General features: G+C 40.7%; 1 protein-coding gene across 1 annotated transcript; it reads left to right on the forward strand.

The window, feature by feature from the left end:
* The first annotated feature begins 214 nt into the window (after positions 1–214).
* LOC147439558 (uncharacterized) lies at positions 215–1,972 on the forward strand. Its single transcript, XM_086484039.1, has one exon. The coding sequence runs from the start codon at positions 215–217 to the stop codon at positions 1,970–1,972; it is 1,758 nt and encodes a 585-aa protein (XP_086340165.1).
* Positions 1,973–22,849: the final 20,877 nt, after the last annotated feature.

A 22,849-nucleotide genomic window follows, 5' to 3' on the forward strand; every position in this document is an offset into this window, starting at 1 on the left:
GCGGGCCTTGAGGTCGACAGGTCACAAAAACGAGGGAGTCTTCAGCGCATCTCTCTCCACAGACTAGTTGGGAGCCTTTTGTGTGATGTATGCGAATGGCTATGTGCAAGGCAAATTTCCATCCGCATAGTGCAAGATACAGATTGATGCAAGAGCTCGTTGTTGTTTGTATGTAAAGAAGTGTGGTATTGCGGGTACACACAAGAGGGCAACCATGGCTGAGAGTAATGCAAATACATCAAAGAATAATGCTACCATGTCTGCAACTCTTTCTCTTGGTGCTCAATTTGAATCTCTTGATGTGCTTCGTTCAAAGGTTCAAGAACAAGCAATCAAGTCTCATGTGGAGCTTAGGCATGCTAAGCATGATCGATCCAAATATACCGTTGTATGCAAGGCAGAGGGATGCATGTGGCGCTTGCATGCGTCTTTCGTCTCTGGTGGACCTGGGTGTATGGTCAAGGCATTTCATGATGAGCACACTTGTGGTGGTTCTTCACAACTTGGAAACAAGGAAGCCACTGCTGAATGGGTTGCAACAATGTACGTAGAGAAACTTCGAGACCATCCAATGTATAGGCCAAAGGAGCTCATGGCCGATTTGCGTCGAGAAGTTGGAGTGTCAATTTCGTACAAGATTGCTTGGAAGGCGAAGCAACTTGCTTTGGGTATTATTCATGGTGATCATGCAAAATCTTATGGAAAGCTTCAGTCTTATTGCGACAAGCTTGTGGCTAGCAATCCGGGCATTGTGGCCCATTTGCAAAAAACCACTAAAGGTCGTTTTTTTCAAATGTTTCTTGCGTTCGGAGCATGCATCACTGGTTTCACACATTGTCGTGACTTTATTGGGTTGGATGGCACATTCCTGACAAGCAAATATCTTGGTGCTTTGTTGACAGCCACAGGGATTGATGCTATGGGGGGCTTGTTTCCGATAGCATTTGGTGTTGTAGATGCAGAAAATGAAGACAACTGGGTATGGTTTTTGCAAAATGTACATGATTGTATGGCGAGCGTCAATGCGATTACTTTTGTATCAGACAAGCAAAAAGGTCTTCTCCCAGCAGTGGAGCTTGTCTTTCCAGGATGTGAGCATGCATATTGTATGAGCCATTTGGATGCTAATCTCAAGAAGAAATGCAACAATGGAGAATTTATTTGGTTGTTTTGGGTAGCAGCTTATGCTAACACTATGAGCGACTATGACATGGCTATCCAAGGGATGAGAGTTATAAGTCCTTCCACGACGGACTACTTATTGACTACTTCACCCCCTTCTCATTGGGCGACGACACACTTTAAAGGAAAGCGTTATGGGCATCTTACATCCAACATTGCTGAGTCATTGAATGCATGGTTGCTTGAGGCTAGAGATAATCCTATCATATCTATGCTTGATATCATTCGTCGCCAATTAACATCTTGGTTCTATGCACGTGGAATGGAGGGAAACAAGGCATGTGAGTCTTTAGGAGATAGAGCACAGTTTGCATTGGTTGCAAACGTAGAGAAGAATTTGTGTGAGGTTGGAAATAGTGCTCGGCAACATCGAATCTTGCCCTCTAGTGATATGGTTTTTGAGATCTTGACAAGTACAAAAACATGTGTAGTTGATGTATGTACAAGGTCATGCTCATGTAATAAGTGGCAAACATTTGAAATTCCATGTGCTCATGCTATTGCAGCTATTCTCTTCAAGAAAGAGTGTGTTCAATCGTATGTACATAAGGCATATGCTTTGCAGGCCTATTGTAACACTTATAGTGGTGTCATAAGTCCAATTGTGGATGCAAGTGAAGATGCTAGTGATCAATTGAAACCACCTACCACCCGTAGGCCACCTGGGCATCCTAGAAAACTTCGTATTAGAACTGAGGATCGCTTCAAGGAAAAGCGTATTTTCACATGCTCACGTTGTGGTGGTCTTGGCCACAATGAGCGTTCTTGCAAAGCTCCAATTGCAGATTAAATATGTAGCTGGGATGTGGCTTCATTTTGTGCGGGCAAGTCACAATGCGTGGGAGGAACTTTCTTTCCGATTATAGTGGGGATTTGGCTTCATTTTGTATTAGAAAGCCATACCACATTTTCCTTGCGATTTGCTCTATATGTAGCGAAGATTTGACTTGTCTTCATTTTGTGTCGAAAGCTTGAATGCATTACTCTCAGCATGTGAGAGATTTTCTTTCCGATTATAGCAAGGATTTGGCTTCATTTTGTATGAGGAAGCCATACCACATTTTCCTTGCGATTTTGTTGTATATGTAGCGGAGATTTGACTTGCCTTCATTGGTTGTTGAAAGCTTGAATGCATATGAACGATTTTCTCTCCAATTTGCTTAATTTAGGACTTGGGGGTATTTTGGGAATTTTCAAATTATTTAAGGGTATTTTGGGAAATTTTAGGTGTATTTTATGGGCAGATTGGGAATTTTGAAAATACGAGGGGCATTTTGAGAATTTCATCAAATTAGAGGGGTATTTTGGTAATTTTCCCAACCAAAAAAGTTAACCGAGAGCAGGAAGGGGGAAACAAAGCATAACAAAGAGGAAGGCAAGGTTGGGAGGGCAAGGAGGTGACGGAACAGGAAGCTACAAGGAGAATCTCCCTCTCGATTTCAAGGCCATGAAGAGGAGTTCTCGGCTCGTTCTCGGCATGTTCTCTCTCTCATGGTCCTCGGCATACAAAGGGTACCAAAGGAATAATAGGCAAGGAGGAGAACTTGAAGAGAAACACAAGAATCAAGCAAAGATTTCTCTCGCTCTTGTCCTTGGCTAGCAAAACAATGGAAGCAAAAAGAGGAAGGCATAAGGTGTGAGGGTTATGAGATGGTGAGCTCAAAGAAGAGGAAGGGAGACCGGTGAGCTCGAAGAAGAGGACCAAGGTAAAGCTCTCTCTCTCTCTCTCTCTCTCTCTCTCTCTCTCTCTCTCTCTCTCTCTCTCTCTCTCTCTCTCTCTCTCTCTCTCTCTCTCTCTCTCTCTCTCTCTCTCTCTCTCTCTCTCTCTCTCTCTCTCTCATCTTCGGCTACCAAAGCAAGGAGAAGTGGAAACTGGCTCTTTCTCTCACTTGTTTTCCGCAAGGCAAAGAGTCAAGCAAGGAGAACGAAGGTGGATCTCTCTCTCATACAGAAGCAAAGCAAGAGGGTCTCTCTCATCCATGAGGAAGCAGGCTTCTCTTTCAAAGAGGAAGCAGGATTCTCTTTCAAATCAGAAGCAAGGTCGAGCATGATTGAAGAGGGATCTTTGCATGAACGAAGGATACTCAAAAAGAGGTGATTAAAGGTATATAGAGCTTGAAGGTAGTAAAAAAAAAGTCGATTAAAGGAGAAGTCGAAGCTTGAGAACGGTAATTAAGGCAGCGCAAAACGCACAAAACAGGAAGTTGCAAAACTATTGGCAATAATTGATGCATGATGATTGACACAGTGAATTTAAATGATGTTTGTAGAATCTTGAATGTAGAAGAAACAGTTAAGGCAACATGAGAGATTTTCCATCACCGTCATTAGCTAAAAATTGATTAAACATTATGTTAAGCCCTAGTGTCGTTAATGACCCGGTTAATTCTGTAAAGAGGTAGCTTCAACTCCTAGTTAGCAGATAATCCAAGGGATGGTGCCATACAGTTTGGTACCACTACCTCACTTTGAAAAGGAGGGGATGTCGCGTGACACATCCAACCCTATGTGTGAGTGGACAAGCTACAGCAAGACCAGGGTTCAGTTCAGTCAAGTCAGTCTAGAGTAGGAAGTGATATGGTACTTTTGTGAGTCTGTTTGCAAACCGTGCATGTCCAGAAAATTAGGCTAGATGCATATCCTCTAGTTGCACATAGCATGATCATCAGATTACAATCAGAACCCATCAGTAGCATTTTTACAGTGCATCAACCTGTTTTCTCTATTTTTAGACATTTTTCACTTATTACTTTTATCTGACTTTAGTTGGGAACTGGGTAGGGTAATTTGCATAAGATAATACATTAAAAAACCAGAGATAGCACTTTTTGGCAAAAGAGGGAGCAGGAGCATTTCTCAACAGGCAACATCTCAAGCAAGAACCATCATAGCCAGTGTTTTCATCCCCTTGAAGACCTGGTGATTTCAGCCCTTGGAAACTTGGCAATTTCAGCCCAGAGATCAGCATTTTCCCTCATGCATGCTAGCGTTTGGACACCAGCAGCCAATGTTTGTAACCAACCATCAATTTTTTCAAAGGCATCTTAGACCAGCGTTTTACATGCAGTAGAAGCGTCGTTTCTAGCCAGTGAAGGCCAATATTTTTAGTAGGCAAATTTAGCAAGAAAAAGGGCAGTAGATCCAACGTTTTAGGAGACAGCAGACTTGCATTTTTCAGCCATATAAACCAGCAAGTAAGCCAATGTTTCAAGCATTCAGTTTTCAACATTAGATTTTTCATTGTCGGTCGCACCGTTGACCTCGACATCGCAGCATTTAGACTCATTGTATCAGCCCTTGTATCAGATTGTGCAATCAATAGCGTGGACCTCTCTCGTTATCGAGAGAAGGGCCCTTGGAGGAGGTTTTTACAACTATCCGGTGTCGTATTCTCTTCTCTCTCTATCTCTCAGTCTCAGCACCTTCACGCACAATGTTTATCCACTTTATTTGTGATCACTTGCACTCTCTCATTAAAGGAACAGAAGGCTCTCCCTTTCGTAAGTAAAAGGAACCTTGACCACAGTTCAAAGCACTCATCTTGAGCAAAGTTCAACATTTACTCTCACTGCACCTTACATTGGTATCAGAGCTTTGTAAGTGTTCTGTATCACTCAAGGAAATAACCACAAGAATTGATTTTTCTTGTTGCGGTTGCACGTAACCCAAGGTCTCTTGGGAGTGTCCATTCCTAAACGTGTTTTTGAAGAGTGACAGTAAACCCAAGAAAGAAGGGCTTGTCCAACCTCGATCCCCTTGTGCCTCTTTTCACTCATTGAGAGCGGACCGTACACTGAGCGGCCGGCCAATCAAGACCCTCAACAACCCAAGACCCATAAGAACCCAAGTTCCTCCTGGACTTAAAAACCAAAGATCACAGTGTATGGTCATCACCCAAAGCGGAATGGATACTTTGCATGGAGGTGATGGGCATGAGAGTAGCGAAGAAGAATCTCACCACCAAGGAGGTTTTTCGGACCCTCCCCCTTCCCAATCTACGCAACGAGTTGTACCAAATCTTATGGAGGTTTTGGTTAAGTGGATGATGGACATGATGGCACGACAATAAGCGACTCGTGTTGCCTTGGAAAGCCAGTGCAATGAACAAGAGGAAACAAAAGCAGTAAGAAAAGCAGAAAAAAAGGCCGACCTGGAACAAGCACGCTTGGCGGCCAAAAATAGAAAGGAAGACTTGGATCGTGAACACAAAGATAGAATGGTAGCCTTGGAGCACGAGCGAGACGCAAGCAAAGAAAGAAGAGTGACCTTCGAGCGTGAGTGCGATGCACGCGAAGAAAGAAAAGCGGCCTTGGAGTTAGAGAGTGAGGCCCAAAGAGAACAACACATGAACAACTTGGTCCTACATGTCCTCTCCTCAAAACCCGAGCCGGCAAAAGATGTTCTTTAGAATCCATTGCTGATTTGGTGTAGGAAAGGGGTTTTTGCCCTTAAGTTTTAAGTATGCTACTGATCCGAGCCTATCACACATTTTTGTTTATCATATTTTGTTGGTTTTCCTTGCTTCTAGAGGTTTAAAATAAAAGAAAGAGTGAGAACAACCTCTTGGAAAATTTAAAAAAAAATGATTTTTTCTTGACTAGTTCACCGGAGGTGAAAGGTAGAGGGAGAACCTAGTGGTAAAGGGAAGGGAAAATATGTAAATGTGAAAAGAAAAGATATGATGTGGTTGTGGAGCCATGCACCCATGATTCAAGGGTCATGAGTGCTCATATCATCATGCTTTGGAGCCATAATGATTCAAACAAATGGGACCCAAGTGGAAGACTTGGTAAAGGAAGAAACCATACACATGATTTGCTGAATTTTTAAAAAATACTTCCACTCCGATCCAAGAAAGTTGTCTCATCAAAGTTGTAGCTGATGAGCTGGAGATCTGACCATATTTTTTTTATAATTTTTGCATCTACGATCTAGGAGATATGGCCAAAATGGTGGACGCCAGTTTTTCAACTGTGGTGGAGACCACCCCCTCTACTTTACACACACACACCCTTCCTTTTCCACATAGACCTTCTCTAAAATCAGCCATTAGTCTTCTCACCCTCCTCTCCTTCCTTCTCTCTCTCAAGCTCAAAAACCCATCAAAGTTCCTCTTCTAATCACCTTTCAAGTCATGCTTAATCTTGTTGTAATTCATAAGTTCTCATTCAACCCCTCCTATTATTACTAGATATGTATTGATTTTATGTAGATTCTTTACATTTTAAATAAGGAAGCTCTTGGACTCAAGCTATGGAGGAAGGAGTGAAGACAACACAAGTGATGATGGAGCTAATTGGTCAACAAATCACTTGGAAGGAGCTTCTTCATTGGTTGAATGTCCCTAATCAAGCTTCATTTGTACAAATTACACTTGGATCTTAACCTCACTCCTAATCACTCTCTTTCCTATATAAAGAGCCTTCCCCTTTGTAATTTCAAGCCTCCCTCAGCCCCATTGAGCCTTTGTATCACTCACCATGACCCATAAGCTCATTCATTCACTCTATTCTTGCACATCCTAGAGTGCAAATTGTTTCATGCTAGTAACCTCTCCTCCTCTTACTTATGTTAATTAAGAGAAATGTTTTATATGTGTGTGAGAATGCTTGATGTGATCTTGGCTAATCCTTGAGTGATTGTTTGGTAATCTATATGCTATTTGTGTTGGGAGTGTTTGAAGTCATCCATTCCTTGTACACACACTACGGTTAATGCTTCATTCATAGTGATCTCTCTCTCTCTCTCTCTCTCTCTCTCTCTCTCTCCTCTCTCTCTCTCTCCTCTCTCTCTCTCTCTCTTTGTGTAGCGGTCCTAGTCCACGCTTCCAAGACTAGGTGGTGCCCTCATCTCATTTCCCTTGTGGCGCAATGGAGTTTGTTTTGGTGTAGAGGCCGCCATTCCAAATTCCTTCGTCATAAATTGGTGCCCCCACTGAGAGTTTCTCAAGCAGCGCTCTATCAATCCTATGAAGAAGATCCATCAAATTCTCCGAGACTTCCACTATGGTCTCCCCAAGAAGCTCGAGAAAAAAGCGTCTTTATCGACAAACGGCACGTATGCGGGTAAAGAGAGTTAACTACAGACACCCTTCTTTGCTTCAAGGAAAATCTTGTAGTCATCAAGTCCCTAGGTCAAAAAATTGTGTTGAGTGCTTGTGGCTAGTGTGAAGACACTTCCTTTGAAGCCTCGACTTCAGGTGGTGAAAGCACTCTCAAACTCAGGAATTAACAAGTTTTTGGAGGGGGAGCTACACATCAACGGGTGCGGTATTGGCAAGAGGCTACATATGGTGATGCACTCCAACTACTACTAGCAAGAAGGCTCAAGGGTTGAGAGGGTAGCCATCGAACCCTATGAACTCACAAAGCTGAAGATGGTCACACCAAAGCTAGCTAATCACTGGTGAGCAAATTCTTCGCATCTCTCAAATGGTGGGATCCAAGAGAGCTCAACTTCAATGAAGTGCTTCATGGAAGTTTGTAATTAATGCACCAATGAATAATCCCATTTTCTACAACTTTCAATCAGTTCAGAATATAGGGTGAATGTGCGCATTGATAGAAAGATTTTTTTCCAACAAAGATGGTCTTCTATTTTGGAGCTGAGAGGTTGAGAGAGATATTGTTGTCCCCTGACCCTATAATATTCCTATTTTGAGTATAATGTATCTTTTGATGTTCACATCTTCATCTTGCATTAAGCATACTCCATGAATCATAGGGATTTATAGACCTTTTCAACTCTTGCTAGACAAACTGTGCATATAATAGCTAGCACAAAGCTTAGGTTCCAAAACATCATAAGGACTTACTAGGCCTCGTCTTCTAGCTGAGATTAATGCATCTATCAATCCATTTATTCTAACCTTAATAAGATATGATTTGGGCCTAGACGTTTTCATCTTTGTGCTGTATTGAGAGGAAGGCAACCCACTTTTATGATGGCTTTCCCAAATTTTTTTGGCGTAGTGGGGAAAATGCTGGGGATTTTTTGGATAACTGGAGATGGCTTTCCTTGTCTCTGGGAGGACGAAGCATTGAAATTGAGAGCTTTTCCTTTGGTGCTCAAAGAAGAAGCTAGGGTATGGTTCCAGGCTCTAGATCCAACCCAAAGAATTGATTGGGAGGGATTGAAGGTGGCTTTTCCTACGAAGATTTCAACGAGCCAATTCGCAGAAGAACTATGGCAACGGCTTCTGTCCCTTCATCAAGTTGACCCTCATGGTTATGCAACCTATGAGGAAGGTTTTTGAAACTTTGGCCAATGGTCAGACTCACTAAACCCTGGTGAGTGAGCTCCCAATTGCCTCCAAAAATCGATTTTCTCAGGTTTGTACCCCTTGCTAAGGGAGAAGGTAAAGAGCAAATTTCCAAATGCTTTTGAAGATGCCTTAAGAATTGCTAGGGAAAAGAATAGAAAGATTCTCTATCAAGCCCAAGCTGGCCAGCTAGCTTTGGGAGGCAATATCACAACTATGGAAGCTTCTCACATACCTCCAAATGTGCCTAATGCACCAGACCTCAATAGAGTCAACAAGAAGATATGCTCCAACAAATAAACAATCTCACAAACCAGCTAGAGGGGTTGAGAGTAAATCTTGTGCAGGGTGCAAGAAGGCCTATTGAGGGAAATGGTGGAATCGCCACCAATGCGACGTCAAGCAAGGGAAATGTTGTGTTACAATTGTGGGGAAATTGGCCACGGCATGTATAATTCCCTCATCCCAGAAGATATGACTACCCTGTCAGAGGTCCTCGACAACAAGTAAGTCCACCCCGTTAGAGCTCAAGCACAAGAGCAACCGCAACCTCAAATTTTGCAGCCACCTCGTGCTCAAGCTCAAGCCCCTGCTACTCAACCAAATGTGAGCATCATAGGATGGAGGAGGTCCTCAAGGCAGAAGCAACCAGGAAGAAATAGCTAAAGGAAGATGAAGATAGATGAAGTGGCTACAATGCCTATCAAACGTGTGCGTGTCCAAGAAGAAGTAGGTAAAGAAACAAGCAAGGATGCAAGCAATGAAGCAAGTACATCTCGGCAGCTAAAGATGAAGCCAAGAAGAGAAAGACCCGTACTAGGTCTCAAATTGACATCTCTGATTTCCCTATGGATCTCGGACACAACCTTATGACTTGACAGCTGTGTGAGTTCTCAAGGACCAAAGATTACTTGGCCACAACTACTTCATATCTCCCCAAGCTTCGACGACAATGGTCAAAAATGGTGAGCACGAGGGCAAAGCGAAGTAAGCTAGTAAGTGTAATCAAAGCATATGGTCTCAAGGATATAGTGCCTTTGGTGGAGGCTCAAATCAAGGACAACGGATTCCAAAAACTTACATTGACAGTGGAGCAGAGGTTTGTGTCACGACAGAAAAGCTAATGCATCAATTGGTTTAGAGGTAATGGAATCATCAAACTTTAGGCAAAAATGGCCAATAATGTCTCTGTCTTGTGTGGGTGTAGTGAAAGCTTTGAGAGTTCTGTTTTTGGAATCACTACAGAGGTTGATGCTTATGTGATGCCAGTAAAGGGAGAAGGATACCCCCTTATTTTAGGACGACCTTGGCTCATGATAGGAGCTAGGCAAGATTGGGCAACAGGAGACTTGGAGTTGAGGCCTCGTATGGTGGCCATAGTCGGAAGGTTTTATAACCTAAAGAATGGGCGACAAGAGAACCTTGAACTAGAGACGTCAGCTGATGAGTGGAGCTCAAGTGGATGCTCCCAACTATGGACGAGGAAGAGATTTCAAGTGAAGAGAGTGATAGCACTCTCGAAGTCATGGGCGTCACCATAAAGGAAACTACCTCATCAGAAACAACCCAAGGATCCAAATGGAGAATGTGTGGATGCCAGCCTAGAGAGATGTTATCCAAGGATATAAAGGAAGAAGAAAAGGAGGGTTATGTAAATGTTCTCAAGAAGCATGCATCATTGTTTATTTCTGATTACACTCACATTACAGGTGTCACTGCAGTGAAGCATCATATCCATCTAAAAGAAGGGAGCAAGCCAGTAGTACAAAAACTAAGAAGATTAGGGTTGTGCAACAAAATGCACTGTTGTCTGAGGTGAAGAGACTCTTAGAAGCAGGATTCATATACCCAGTAGAAGATTCAGAATGGGTCTCCTCAGTAGTGGTGAGGCCAAAGAAGAATGGTAAATGGCGAGTGTGCGTGGATTACAAGCCACTAAATGCTGCAACACAGAGGACCACTTCCCTCTCCCATTTCAAGATGAGATTCTAAATGAAGTAGCAGGCCATGAGAGATACACAGTGTGTGATGGCTACTCTGGCTACTTTCAAATACGCATTGCAGAGGAGGACCAAAAAAACTACTTTCATCACACCATGGGGATGTTTTGCATTCCGAGTCATGCCTTTTGGTCTCACCAACGCTCCAGCCACCTTTCAACGATTCATGAACATGGTCTTCCAACCTTACTTTGGTAAGTCCATAAGGGTTTTCATAGATGACTTTTGTATTTACAGCTCCAAAAGTATGCATCTCGCAAGATTGATGAAGGATTTACTCGTTTAGCTAAGCTGGGTGGACAACTAAACAAGGACAAATGTCACATTGGGAAAGCAAGGTTACACTATTAGGGCATGTAGTGTCCATTGATGGAATCGAGGTAGATCCTGAAAAAATAGAAACATGCTAATCTACCTTCCCCAACTTCCATCAACAATTAATCTCCTTCTTGCAAAAGCTAAGATATTTAGTAGATTCATACACTTACTCTCCCAAGTGATATTTCCTCTACAACAGCTGACTCGTCAAGAGACGCTTGTTTGAGTGAAGAAAGTGAAGGGCATTTAGAGAGATTAAAAAAATGTTAGGGTCACTCCCTATAATCCTCCAACCTTGTTGGGAAGAAACATTCTTTGTAAACCCTAGTGTGGAGAAGAAGCCATTGGTGCTGCCCTCCTACAAAAAGATCCAAAAACATCCTTTATGAGGCCCGTGTATTTTGCTAGCCGCCTCATGGAAAACACAGAGAAGGCCTACCCCTGATGGAACAGCTAGTGTTAGCTCTCATGTTTGCGTAACCAAATTTCGGCCATACTTGCTGCCGAAGAGGTTTGTAATTATCATTGTGGAGGATATGTTCCCTATGCACTACAACATATGGAAATCTCTGACAAAATAGCAAAGTGGGTGGCGACTTCAAGAGTTTGATTATACAATACAGGTTGAAAGAACAACTTGAGCATGCTTAGCCGACATTTTAACAAACAAGTGCTATGAAAAAGTTTTCCATTTGAAGAGAAAGGAACTTCCACCACCTCCAGCTCCAGAGGCTTTGGTCAATGCTTATAGCCTCTACTTTGATGGAGCATACAAGAGACCAAGGATAAGGCACTGCAGGCATTGTGGTCTTATCTCCATTGGGAGAGAGGATCCATGGTGAAGGATCACTCTAGAAGATGTCCACTCCAACAATGAAGCAGAATATCATGCTCTAATTCATGGCCTTTGTTGGTGCCTCGATAATTCAATTAAGAGATTAAACGCTTTTGGTGACTCATGCTTTTTGTAAGGCAAATGCAAGGTACATGGGCTTGCAAAAATGCCCGTCTCTTGCTAAAATGAGAGAAGCCAAAGCTCTTATGAGGAGATTTAGGGAGGCACAAGTACATCATGTGCCAAGAGACCAGAACAAGGATGCAGACCACCTAGCATCATCAAAGTTAAATGAGTCAATAGTGGGATCAGTGGCCATCAAACTTCCACTTCAGCAAGGCAAAGGAGGACTTGAAGATATTATGCACATTCTGGAGCAAGGAGAGGCTCCTAAACACTTGAATGCAGGAAAGGCGATGGTTAGCTAGGAAGGCTACCAGTATCGCATAGTAAATGATGACTTGTATTGTCTAGGTAAGAAGGATGGTGTCTTAGGAGAGTGCCTTTGAAGAGTGAAATTGAAGAAATTTTAAAAGCTTGTCGATGATATATGCGGAGGACACTTTGCACACGACGTCACTAGTAGAAAGGTTCTACAAGCTGGGTTACTTGGCCAAGTCTTCATCATGATGTCAAATACTGGTTTCAAACATGTGACAAATGTCAGAAAGCAGGACCACGACGGCTCATAGCTAACCTCAGAACCCAATAAAGGTATATGGGCCCTTTGAGAAGTGGGGAATTGGATGCCATAGGGCCTCTACCACGCACTCAGTCAGGTAAAGAGTACATCATCATGGGAGTAGACTACATGACTAGATGGGCTGAGGCTATGCCGACCAATAGAATTACTGCTAAGGATGTGAGTCAGTTCATCTTTGACCACATCTGTTCCGGTTTGGCACTCCTCTTGAAATACTATCTGTTAGAGGACCAGGTTTAGAGCAGACTTGGTAGGAAACTCATGAAGAAGCTAAATATTCAGCATCAACACTCTACTCCTTACTACCCTCAGTGCATGGTTTGGTGGATAAAGTAAATGGAATCATTTACAAAATTCTCACACAAACAGGTACATGCCAGGCGCCAAATTGGGACAAACACCTGAATGGAGCTCTATGGGCCTATAGAACCTCCTTCAAAACCACATTAGGGTACACACCCTTTCATTTGGTTTTGGAAAGGAGGCGCTTTTTCCCATTGAAGTGAAGTTAACAAGTCGGAATATTGGATAGCCAGTTACTCTCAAAAGGAGAAAGTACATCAAAAGGATCATGGATCTAGAAAGGCTGCAATTGGATAGTGAAAAGCCATCAACCACTATTCTCAAGAAGCAAGAAGCGCAAGAAATTCAACAAAAGCTAGCATCCAAAGACATCAAAAAGGGATCTCTGGTGCTTCGATATGACAATCGCTTCGACACTCGTAAGGATAGAAAGTTTCTTTTCCGATGGAAGGCCCGCCGTTCTTGGTCACCAAAAAGTTCAAAAATGGCTCTTACAGACTTCAAGACATTGATTGGTAAAGTGCACAAGACCAGGACAAATGGATCGCGTCTAAATGCCTTATCACATCAAGATAAGGTCAGCTCAAGATCAAAGAAAGTAGGCTAGAGGCATAAATACCCCTAGCCAAGTTTGGGGGGGCTATGATCCGAGCCTATCACACATTTTTTGTTTATCATATTTTGTTGGTTTTCCTTGCTTCTAGAGGTTTACAATAAAAGAAAGAGTGAGAACAACCTCTTGGAAAATTTAAAAAAATATTTTTTCTTGACTAGTTCACCGGAGTGAAAGGTAGAGGGAGAACCTAGTGGTATAGGGAAGGAAAATATGTAAATGTGAAAAGAAAAGATATGATGTGGTTGTGGAGCCATGCACCCATGATTCAAGGGTCATGAGTGGCTCATATCATCATGGCTTTGGAGCCATATGATGATTCAAACAAATGGGACCCAAGTGGAAGACTTGGTAAAGGAAGAAACCATACACAGGATTTGGCTGAATTTTTAAAAAATACTTCCACTCCGATCCAAGAAAATTTGTCTCATCAAAGTTGTAGCTGATGAGCTGGAGATCCTGGCCATATTTTTTTTATAATTTTTTGCATCTACGGTCTAGGAGATATGCCAAAATGGTGGACGCCAGTTTTTCAACTGTGGTGGAGACCACCCCCTCTACCTTTACACACACACACCCTTCCTTTTCCACATTGAGACCTTCTCTAAAATCAGCCATTAGTCTTCTCACCCCTCTCCTTCCTTCTCTCTCTCAAGCTCAAAACCCATCAAGTCCTCTTCTAATCACCTTTCAAGTCATGCTTAATCTTGTTGTAATTCATAAGTTCTCATTCAACCCCTTCCTATTATTACTAGATATGTATTGATTTTATATAGATTCTTTACATTTTAAAATAAGGAAGCTCTTGGACTCAAGCTATGGAGGAAGGAGTGAAGACAACACAAGTGATGATGGAGCTAATTGGTCAACAAATCACTTGGAAGAGCTTCTTCATTGGTTGAATGTCCCTAATCAAGCCTTCATTTGTACAAATTACACTTGGATCTTACCTCACTCCTAATCACTCTCTTTCCTATATAACGAGGCCTTCCCTTTGTAATTTCAAGCCTCCCTCGGCCCCATTGAGCCTTTGTATCACTCACCATGAGCCATAAGCTCATTCATTCACTCTATTCTTGCACATCCGATGTGCAAATTGTTTCATGCTAGTAACCTCTCCTCCTCTTACTTATGTTAATTAAGAGAAATGTCTTATATGTGTGTGAAATGCTTGATGTGATCTTGGCTAATCCTTGAGTGATTGTTTGGTAATCTAATGCTATTTGTGTTGGAGTGTTTGAAGTCATCCATTCCTTGTACACACACTACGGTAATGCTTCATTCATAGTGATCTCTCTCTCCATCTCTCTTCTCTCTCACTCCTCTCTCTCTCTCTCTCTCTCTCTCTCTCTCTCTCTCTCTTTGAGTAGCGGTCCTAGTCACGCTTCCAAGACTAGGTGGGCCCTCATCTCATTTCCCTTGTGGCGCAATGGAGTTTTTTGGTGTAGAGGCCGCCATTCCAAATTTCCTTCGTCACTACCTTTGTTTGTGGTTGTTTCTACACAAATCGGACCACTTGATGTTCCTCTCTCTCTCTCTCTCTCTCTCTCTCTCTCTCTCTCTCTCTCTCTCTCTCTCTCTCTCTCTTTGTGTAGCGGTCCTAGTCCACGCTTCCAAGACTAGGTGGTGCCCTCATCTCATTTCCCTTGTGGCGCAATGGAGTTTGTTTTGGTGTAGAGGCCGCCATTCCAAATTTCCTTCGTCACTACCTTTGGTTTGTGGTTTGGTTCTACCACAAATCGGACCACTTGATTTTCTTGCACATATTGAATATTGACTACATCAGAGCTCTAATCAATCTGTACGTTGTAATTTTACTGCCATGGCTGACCAAGCAATAATGGATGTTGCATTGACTTATCTTCTACCACATAAATCTTATGAGAATAGAGGTATTGATAACATGGATCACAGTCCAACCCAATGCCTTGGCTGAGTGCTCTAAATAAATTTCAATGTCATGTTGTGTTGGTTGAAGTTATCCCTCAAGTGTGTGCTGCTTGTATAGGTTGTAGGAAATAAGATCTCCTTGAGCTCTATAATATAGTATTACCCTTGCATGCACTTGATTACCTCCAACCTAGACTTTTATGGTTGGATCCACCATATGCTCCTCTTCATAATCTGTCACTTTGATCACATTGATCCATAGTGGTGGTCCTTCATGTTAATGTTGTCGTAGAAGCTTCCGTTTTGCCATGCACTCCTTGGCTTCTTCTTTAGCTTCATTGACTACCCGCTTCTTCTCTGCATGGATTTGTTGAAGGATGCTCTGGGTTAGCTGTAGATAATACTTTTAAGCTGATAACCACTAATCCAATTACACATTTCTTCACCATCCAATGAAGCAAGCTTGATGGCCCCACTTGGTGATATATTGGAGATCAGTAGGGGTCCCATCCCTTGATTTTTATGTTTTTTAACATGTTGTTTCTCTGTAAAAACTGGAAATAGTCTCCTATTTTAAACTCTTTTGAGTGTACATGCTTATTGAAGAATTCCTTTTGTCTCCTTTTTTTAGCGTAGATAGTGGTTGTTGCCTTTAAGTGAATCTCATCTAGTTTTCCAAGGTCATTGACTCTGGAAGACAATTCATGGTTTGGCCATCCAAGGTGTTTAGCTACTCTCAGTGTTGGGATCAGAAACTCTAGCACAACAAGATTGCATAAAGACCAAAAACCATGTTGTACGGTGCTATTCTAATAGATGTTTTGTAGGCTACCCTATAAGCCCACAATGTGGCGTGTAAATATTGGTTCAAATTTACTCTTCAATCGGATACTATTTTGGCCAAGACATTATTTGTAGCTTCAACTTGCCCATTAGCCTGTGGATGGTATGGAGCAGACTTCCTGTGAACTTCCAAAAGATTTTCAATAATTTTGTTAAGGAAATGTGTCCCATGATCACTGACAATTTCTATGGGTAGGCCATATCTAGCAAAGATATATTTTTATAGGAACTGTAAAGTGGTCCTTGCATCTCCTTTTTGTGTGGCCTTAGCTTCAGCCCACTTTGTGAGATAGTATGTTAGCAACAATGATAGTATGTTAGCAACAATGATACACTGGGCATGAGTTCTCTTAGCGAGGGTGAAATTGGTCCATACCCCACTTAGCAAAAGCTATGGCTTACATCATTGGCCTTAGAGGCATCTCATATCGCCTTATTGGCACTTTGGTACATTGACACGCATCACATCTCTTAACGTATTTTTCAGCATCCATGTATAATGTAGTCCACCATATTCTAGCGGTCAAGACAATGTTTTCCGTTTTATCCCCTGAAAAATGAACTCCACTAATTCATTCATGTGCTTGCTCTAGGATTGGAAAATACATTTTTTAGCAAATTGTCCTTTCCTCTCTTATACAATTGATTTTCAATTAGTGCAAAATCTTGAACCTCTATTGCTATGGCCCTCCACCGTGCTCTAGAGGTATTTTCAAGAAAATCCTTGTTTTTAGATAGTCAATATGTATTGTCTCCATTTTGGTGCAGTTGTCACCTAAAATAGTGTAGCATGTTCTACCGGTGGTTTAGCCTATAGTTGCACAATTAGTAATGTACTCCTAAACATCAGCGCACATATTCGTTCAATAGACTCCTAACTATTGCAAGCACTGGTATGTTTTCTTTTGCAAGCAATGAGATGCTAAGTCCTAAACGTGGGCTTCCAAAATATAACATTCATACTCCTTTGGACTTATGCATAATCGCAAAATGGTGTCCAAGTCTAAATGATACAAACGTCTATCAAGTAACTGAAAATACCTTAATTGTCGAATAATTCATCTTTTACTTTCCTGACCCGTTCTATCAAACTCACCCCCATAAGAGAGTAAATTGACTATCTCCTAAGACCATTTTGGTATCGTTTTAACGTTGAAAAGATATGCGTAAAGAATGTCATCGTCTACCCCTTCGGGAGATTCTCTGTTTGGGAGTCTAGAAAGGTGATCTACTTGTAGATGTGTCTTCACTTTTTTTTTACCACGACAATAAAATCAACGTTTAGCAATATGATAAACCATTGTATAATTCTTTTGGTATTGCACGGTTTGTTTACAAGGTATAAGAGGGATTCATGATCAGTGAAAAACACAAATTTGTCTGCAAAGAGATAATGTTGAAATTTCTTAGCCACATATATCATCCCCATCCCCTCTATCTCCATGGTTGTGTAGTTCTTTTTATCATTGTTAAGCTGTCTGCTTGCATAATAGACTAGGAAATCCATATTTCCTTCTCCGGGTTGAGCCAAGGCCAAAAATGCATCCAATAGCAAATGTCAAAGTATTGATATGAGCATGAAAGATCTTTTCACAATATGGTGCTTTCAAGATTGGAGTGGATATGAGTGCTTTCTTCAATTTTTCAAAGAATTCTTCACACTCATTTGTCCACACAAAGGCTTCTATAAGTCTATGCAGGGGTTAGGCAATGACTGCATACATGTGTATAAACCTCCTATTGTAACCACAATGTCACATAAAGAAATGTACTTGCTTTCCGTTGTTTAATCTAGGAGACTCTACAACTACTTTTATCTTGTCCAAATCGTTAGATATGTCATTCTCTAAGATAATATGTCCTAGGATTGTGCCTTGTCTAACCATAAACATGCACTTTTTTGGGTCAACTATCAATCATGCACTTCACAAATACTTTCGTGAGGTGCCTTGTATGTTCATCTCTCAAGAGAGAGTGCACAAACAAGCCATCCATGTATATCTCCACGAATGTCCTCAGGTATTACTTAATGGAATGTGCCATCAATCTCTAAAAGGAAGTTGGGGCATTGGTCTCAAGCCAAAAGGCATCACCCTATATGCATATATACCCCTTTTCGTGGAAAATGTTGTCTTATATTGATCTTCAGGAGCAATGGTGAGATGGTTATATCCTAAGAACCCAATTAAAAAGGATTATGTCCTCTTACCTGCCACTCGTTCCAAGACATGGTTAATAATAGGTAAGGGATAATTATTCCTTATCGTGGTGGCATTAACATTCTTTAGATTTACACACACTCGTAGTTTATCATTCTTCTTAGGCACTACCGCAGTGGGAGATACTTAGCCGCTGTATTCTATCATGTAGATAATCTCAACGTCCATTAATTTATCAATCTCCTCTTTGATGCACTAAGAAAACATATCATTGTACGTGTAAGGTCTCTGTCAACTAGGCTTTTCATTGGGTTTTAATGGGATCGTGTGCTGACATATCATGGGATCTACTTTCATCAGGTCTTTATATGACCCAATGAACACGTCCTTGTACTCCTTGTACTTCTTTGGGTCCTACAAAGTCTATTTTCTTTGCTTTCTCAGGCCCATTGTAGGACTCCTTGTCCTTTTTCTCTTCTAGAGATTGCATTAGCACTACCTTCAGATCTTGGATAGTGAACTTTTTGTAGTGGTATGGCACGCTCATTTTGTCCTCAATTTTGTCATCTTCTCCTTCCCCACTTTCTACTTCTGTTGTTCATACTTCCCTAAGAGTCTTCTTAATCCCTCAATGCTTCTTCTTTCTCTCCACCTTGTACCATTTAGTCTCTCCAAACTCTTTTCAGGATAGTTATTTTGTTTGTTTGGGTTTTGTTTCAGAGTCCAATTTTTTGGTTTGTTTTTGTCAGTCCCTTATGCTCCTTTTGTCTTTGGATCTTAATATTTAGAGAATCTTCCAGGTATCGTGTCCTTAACACACTCTTCAACTTTTACAAGCATCAAAAACTGTGCTTTGCCCCTTATTCTAGGCATAGGGTTCTCTCTTGGTTTGTTGTTAGCTCTATTTTTCTTGTAGCGTTTTTTATTTTAAAAATCATAAAACCTAACATCTACTATTGTTTCTTCTTGCTCACTCAGGTTGTGAGAGCATTCATTATCCACATCATCCTCTCATTCAAAATGCTCTAGGGAGTCATAAAAGTCTTCTTCCTCATCTTTGTGACACTTGCCAATTGATCACCTCCGGGTTCTTTTTGGACTAATTTCTCATCATTTGCATTTACTATGTTGACCATATAGTATGGAGAACCACGCCATAACCGTCCTTGTTACAAAATTTTATTGTGGGGACATTTGAAATAGCACACACATCTGGGGTTGCTAGAATATGAGTCCATTCTAATGGCTCAAGAGTCCATTCTAATGGCTCAAGAGATTCTTCAAGATAAGGTTAAGTAACATATCCCTTATCTTCGAGCACCCTTTCAAGAATACACTCTTCTAATTTCAAACTCCCAAAATGTGATGCACCAAGAATCTCCATTTGAAATAGCACACACATCTGGGGTTGCTAGAATATGAGTCCATTCTAATGGCTCAAGAGATTCTTCAAGATAAGGTTAAGGAACATATCCCTTATCTTCGAGCACCCTTTCTAGAATACACTCTTCTAATTTCAAACTCCCAAAATGTGATGCACCAAGATTCTCCATAGTTGCTACACCTTGGAATTCTATTGAAAGTGTATTATTTCAATCTTCACCCTCGCAAGACTCACCAACCTTGTTTAATGGTGTAGGGCTTGTGTTCAATTGAGGTTTTTCTAGTTCTTGGATCTGTGATGTTGGATCTTTTACCCCAAACATCTCCAAGAATTTTCACACACTTGTCCACATGGTTGTTCTTATTTGGAGGAGCTCTGCTAGCATAATAGTACAAGTCACAGGTGTAGACAACATGTCTATTAATCCCTTAGAGTCCATAGCCTTTCTTCACACGAGTCTTTGTAATGGCACCACCTTTACATCTGACTTGGACTTGGATTCATACTCTCCCATATATGAGGGTAAGGTTTTCAACCATTGAGGTTGACTCTCTATGGATTGTACTGATCACTTATCCTCCCAATATGAGTAAATATCCAAATCTGATTGAGACCTTGCATCAAACTCCTCAATAGGAGGAAGAAAAACATCCCTCCCCTTATTGGTTTGGTTGACTCTTTGACTCAACTCTTCTGCATTGTTTGCTTCTCGTATTTTTCTCCAAATCTTGTCTAATCCATCATCCTCTCTTTAGGCCTCTGGTATCATAGGATGGAGACCTTCAGATGCCTCATCTATGGTATTCATCACTACCCTTGGATTTTCTATTTTTGTTGTGAAATTCTCAATGGTCCTTTCAGTTTTAGGCCTCGGTGGGATTATCGGTGTTGGAGCTAGAACTTCTATTTAGTTCTTTGGCTTACTTGGTGGTGGCTCTAGAAAAACTTGGGCACTTTGGATCATTTTTTGACACATCTTCAACCTTTGCTCTGCTAACTCTATGTAAGAATACGTCATCCATTTTTGCTCCTCGTTTTTCTTAGCTTGAAGCCGCACTTTGTAGGCTTTCATATGTGCGTCTAGAAGTTCATTCACATTTTTGACTAGTGCAGATCCTCTTGAGCTTGCACTTTGGTCTCTTTTTCTCATTAGGTTCTCTAGTATCATGGACTTTCGACTCAAGGTTAGTTTGATTCTGTAATCTCTCAAACCTTTCCCTAGTTACCGCTACTTGATGGGATCACCCCTACTATGTTTAATATAGTTATCATTGTTTTATTTGGGATTTTTTGATAGTCGCTGGCTCCCTTGTATTATGGAGGAATTCTAATCCCACTGCTTGTCCAAGCTAGGTTGTTCCCTTGACTTATGGATGACTGCAAAGTCCACTCTTATTCAAGCTACATTCAAAGGGATAGAATTAGCTAAAATGATTATCTATAACTATTTTTAATTGGTTCTCTGTTGCAAAGGTGAAGCAATTAGGTTCAAAATACACATAAAGAAATATTTTCCACCTACAAGAAAAGAAAATATAACAAGATATTTCATATTGAAATGAAAAGGTAATTTCCAAGAAGAATTTGATTAGATCTAAACCTTCACTAAGACATGCATGCATACATTGACTTCTAGGTCAATTTTCAGTTAGATTGCATAGTTTTTCCTTCAACATTTTTTACTTTTCTAAACATTTTTACGTAAAGGATGTAGTGATAGAATGCTTGAAGGAAACATTTGTATCCATAAAAGAGATCTCCATCACACATCCAAAGTCCATGATTTCTCCATTCCACACTTGCAAGTTTTATTTTCACGTCAAGACATCAATTTCTCTTAGTTACAAATAGATGAAACCTTGAGATGGACTAGCATAAGAGTTGTCAAGAAAAAAACAATCGTTTACTATATGATCAAACATAGATCCCAGTTGAATAAAAAGGAAGTCCCCAAAAAACAAGGTGTACTCTAACAATACATTAGAGTCTCCTTACAATAGGATCCATTTTGGTAATACATTAAAGGCCCCTTAGAGCAGGGTGCACTTTATTGAAGTGTTCATCAAATTGACACATCTTTATCCTAAGATAAAATTTATATCATATAATTATACAAATATTGAATGATTATATCCATTACAAAAATGAACAAGACATGTTCTGGACACCCAATAGATAATTGTGTTAATTAATGCTTTTGCATTGACAAGTATACACCAAGAACATAATTTGTCTCAAAATCATAGTACTGATTAACAACTGCATTGTAGGTATATTCTCTTTTTTCTCTTGCAAACAAACCATCCTACCAACCATGGCATCAGAAAGAAGCTTTAAAGTTGCCTAGATGTTTTTTTCCATATATTTGGAAATATAAGATATGTCCTCCACATGTTCCCCATCACCCTGTATGGAGTGTCATAAAACATTAGGGTATTCTTTGCATCCAAATCCCCAAACATCTTCAAAATATGACTCATGATAAACCCATGCTTAATCCTAGCTTGAAATTTGGATTTTGCAAATTCTTACTACTCATAAGCATCTTGAACTTGGTATAATGCTTAATGAAGCATTTTTGTATGATGTGTTGCAGTCTTGTTAAGTTATAGCAGCTCAATATCCATGGCTCAAAGTTTTGACTATAAAATCCAAAAATATATATGTATCTGGTCATACCACGATGATCTCATGTGTTGAGCCCAAGTTGGCATAGAATCTCCATGTTTTGTTTCAATTGTCTTGAGAAGCAATCCCTCTAGATACCAAATAAGTACTATTTTCATGTCCTTGACAATAAGTGGTAAGCAATAAGGATGTGGTTGAAGCCTTGGACAAGGTCTTGGATGAGGTTGTCTGGGCAGTTCAATAGTTTTCTTCAAATTTTTCATGCATATACCCAATCCATTTTCTTGTAATGACTCTGAAATTGAAAACAAGAACATTTAATTTTGATGAAACAATAGATGTTGCCAGGCATTTTTTGGATGATCATAAAGTCACTAGCCTCATGTATATATGAGTGCATAGCCTTGCAAGTTTGGAAAGTGGCCTTGTAAAAATTCATGTACAAAGGTGTGATTTTTCCAAGCTTGGGTGATGATGTTTTGGATTTTTTGAGTTCCCCAAACATGGTTTTTAATAAATATTTTTAGTCGTGCTCTATAGCTCGTGAATCGGACTTGTACATCATGAGTTATGAGCATCCAAAGTGGACGGTCTCAGCTTAGAAGGTGATTACGGGTGCATGTGACAAGGGCAACTAGCAAACTTGACAATTGGAATTAGAAATGCTGAGATTTGATAATTTAAAATGTAGCCGAGATGATGTATTACAGTGTGTCATTCGATGATCGGC

The sequence above is a fragment of the Adiantum capillus-veneris genome, chromosome 16 (assembly GCF_014529385.1).
Source record: "Adiantum capillus-veneris isolate H3 chromosome 16, ASM1452938v2, whole genome shotgun sequence".
Classification (NCBI taxonomy): Eukaryota; Viridiplantae; Streptophyta; class Polypodiopsida; order Polypodiales; family Pteridaceae; genus Adiantum; species Adiantum capillus-veneris.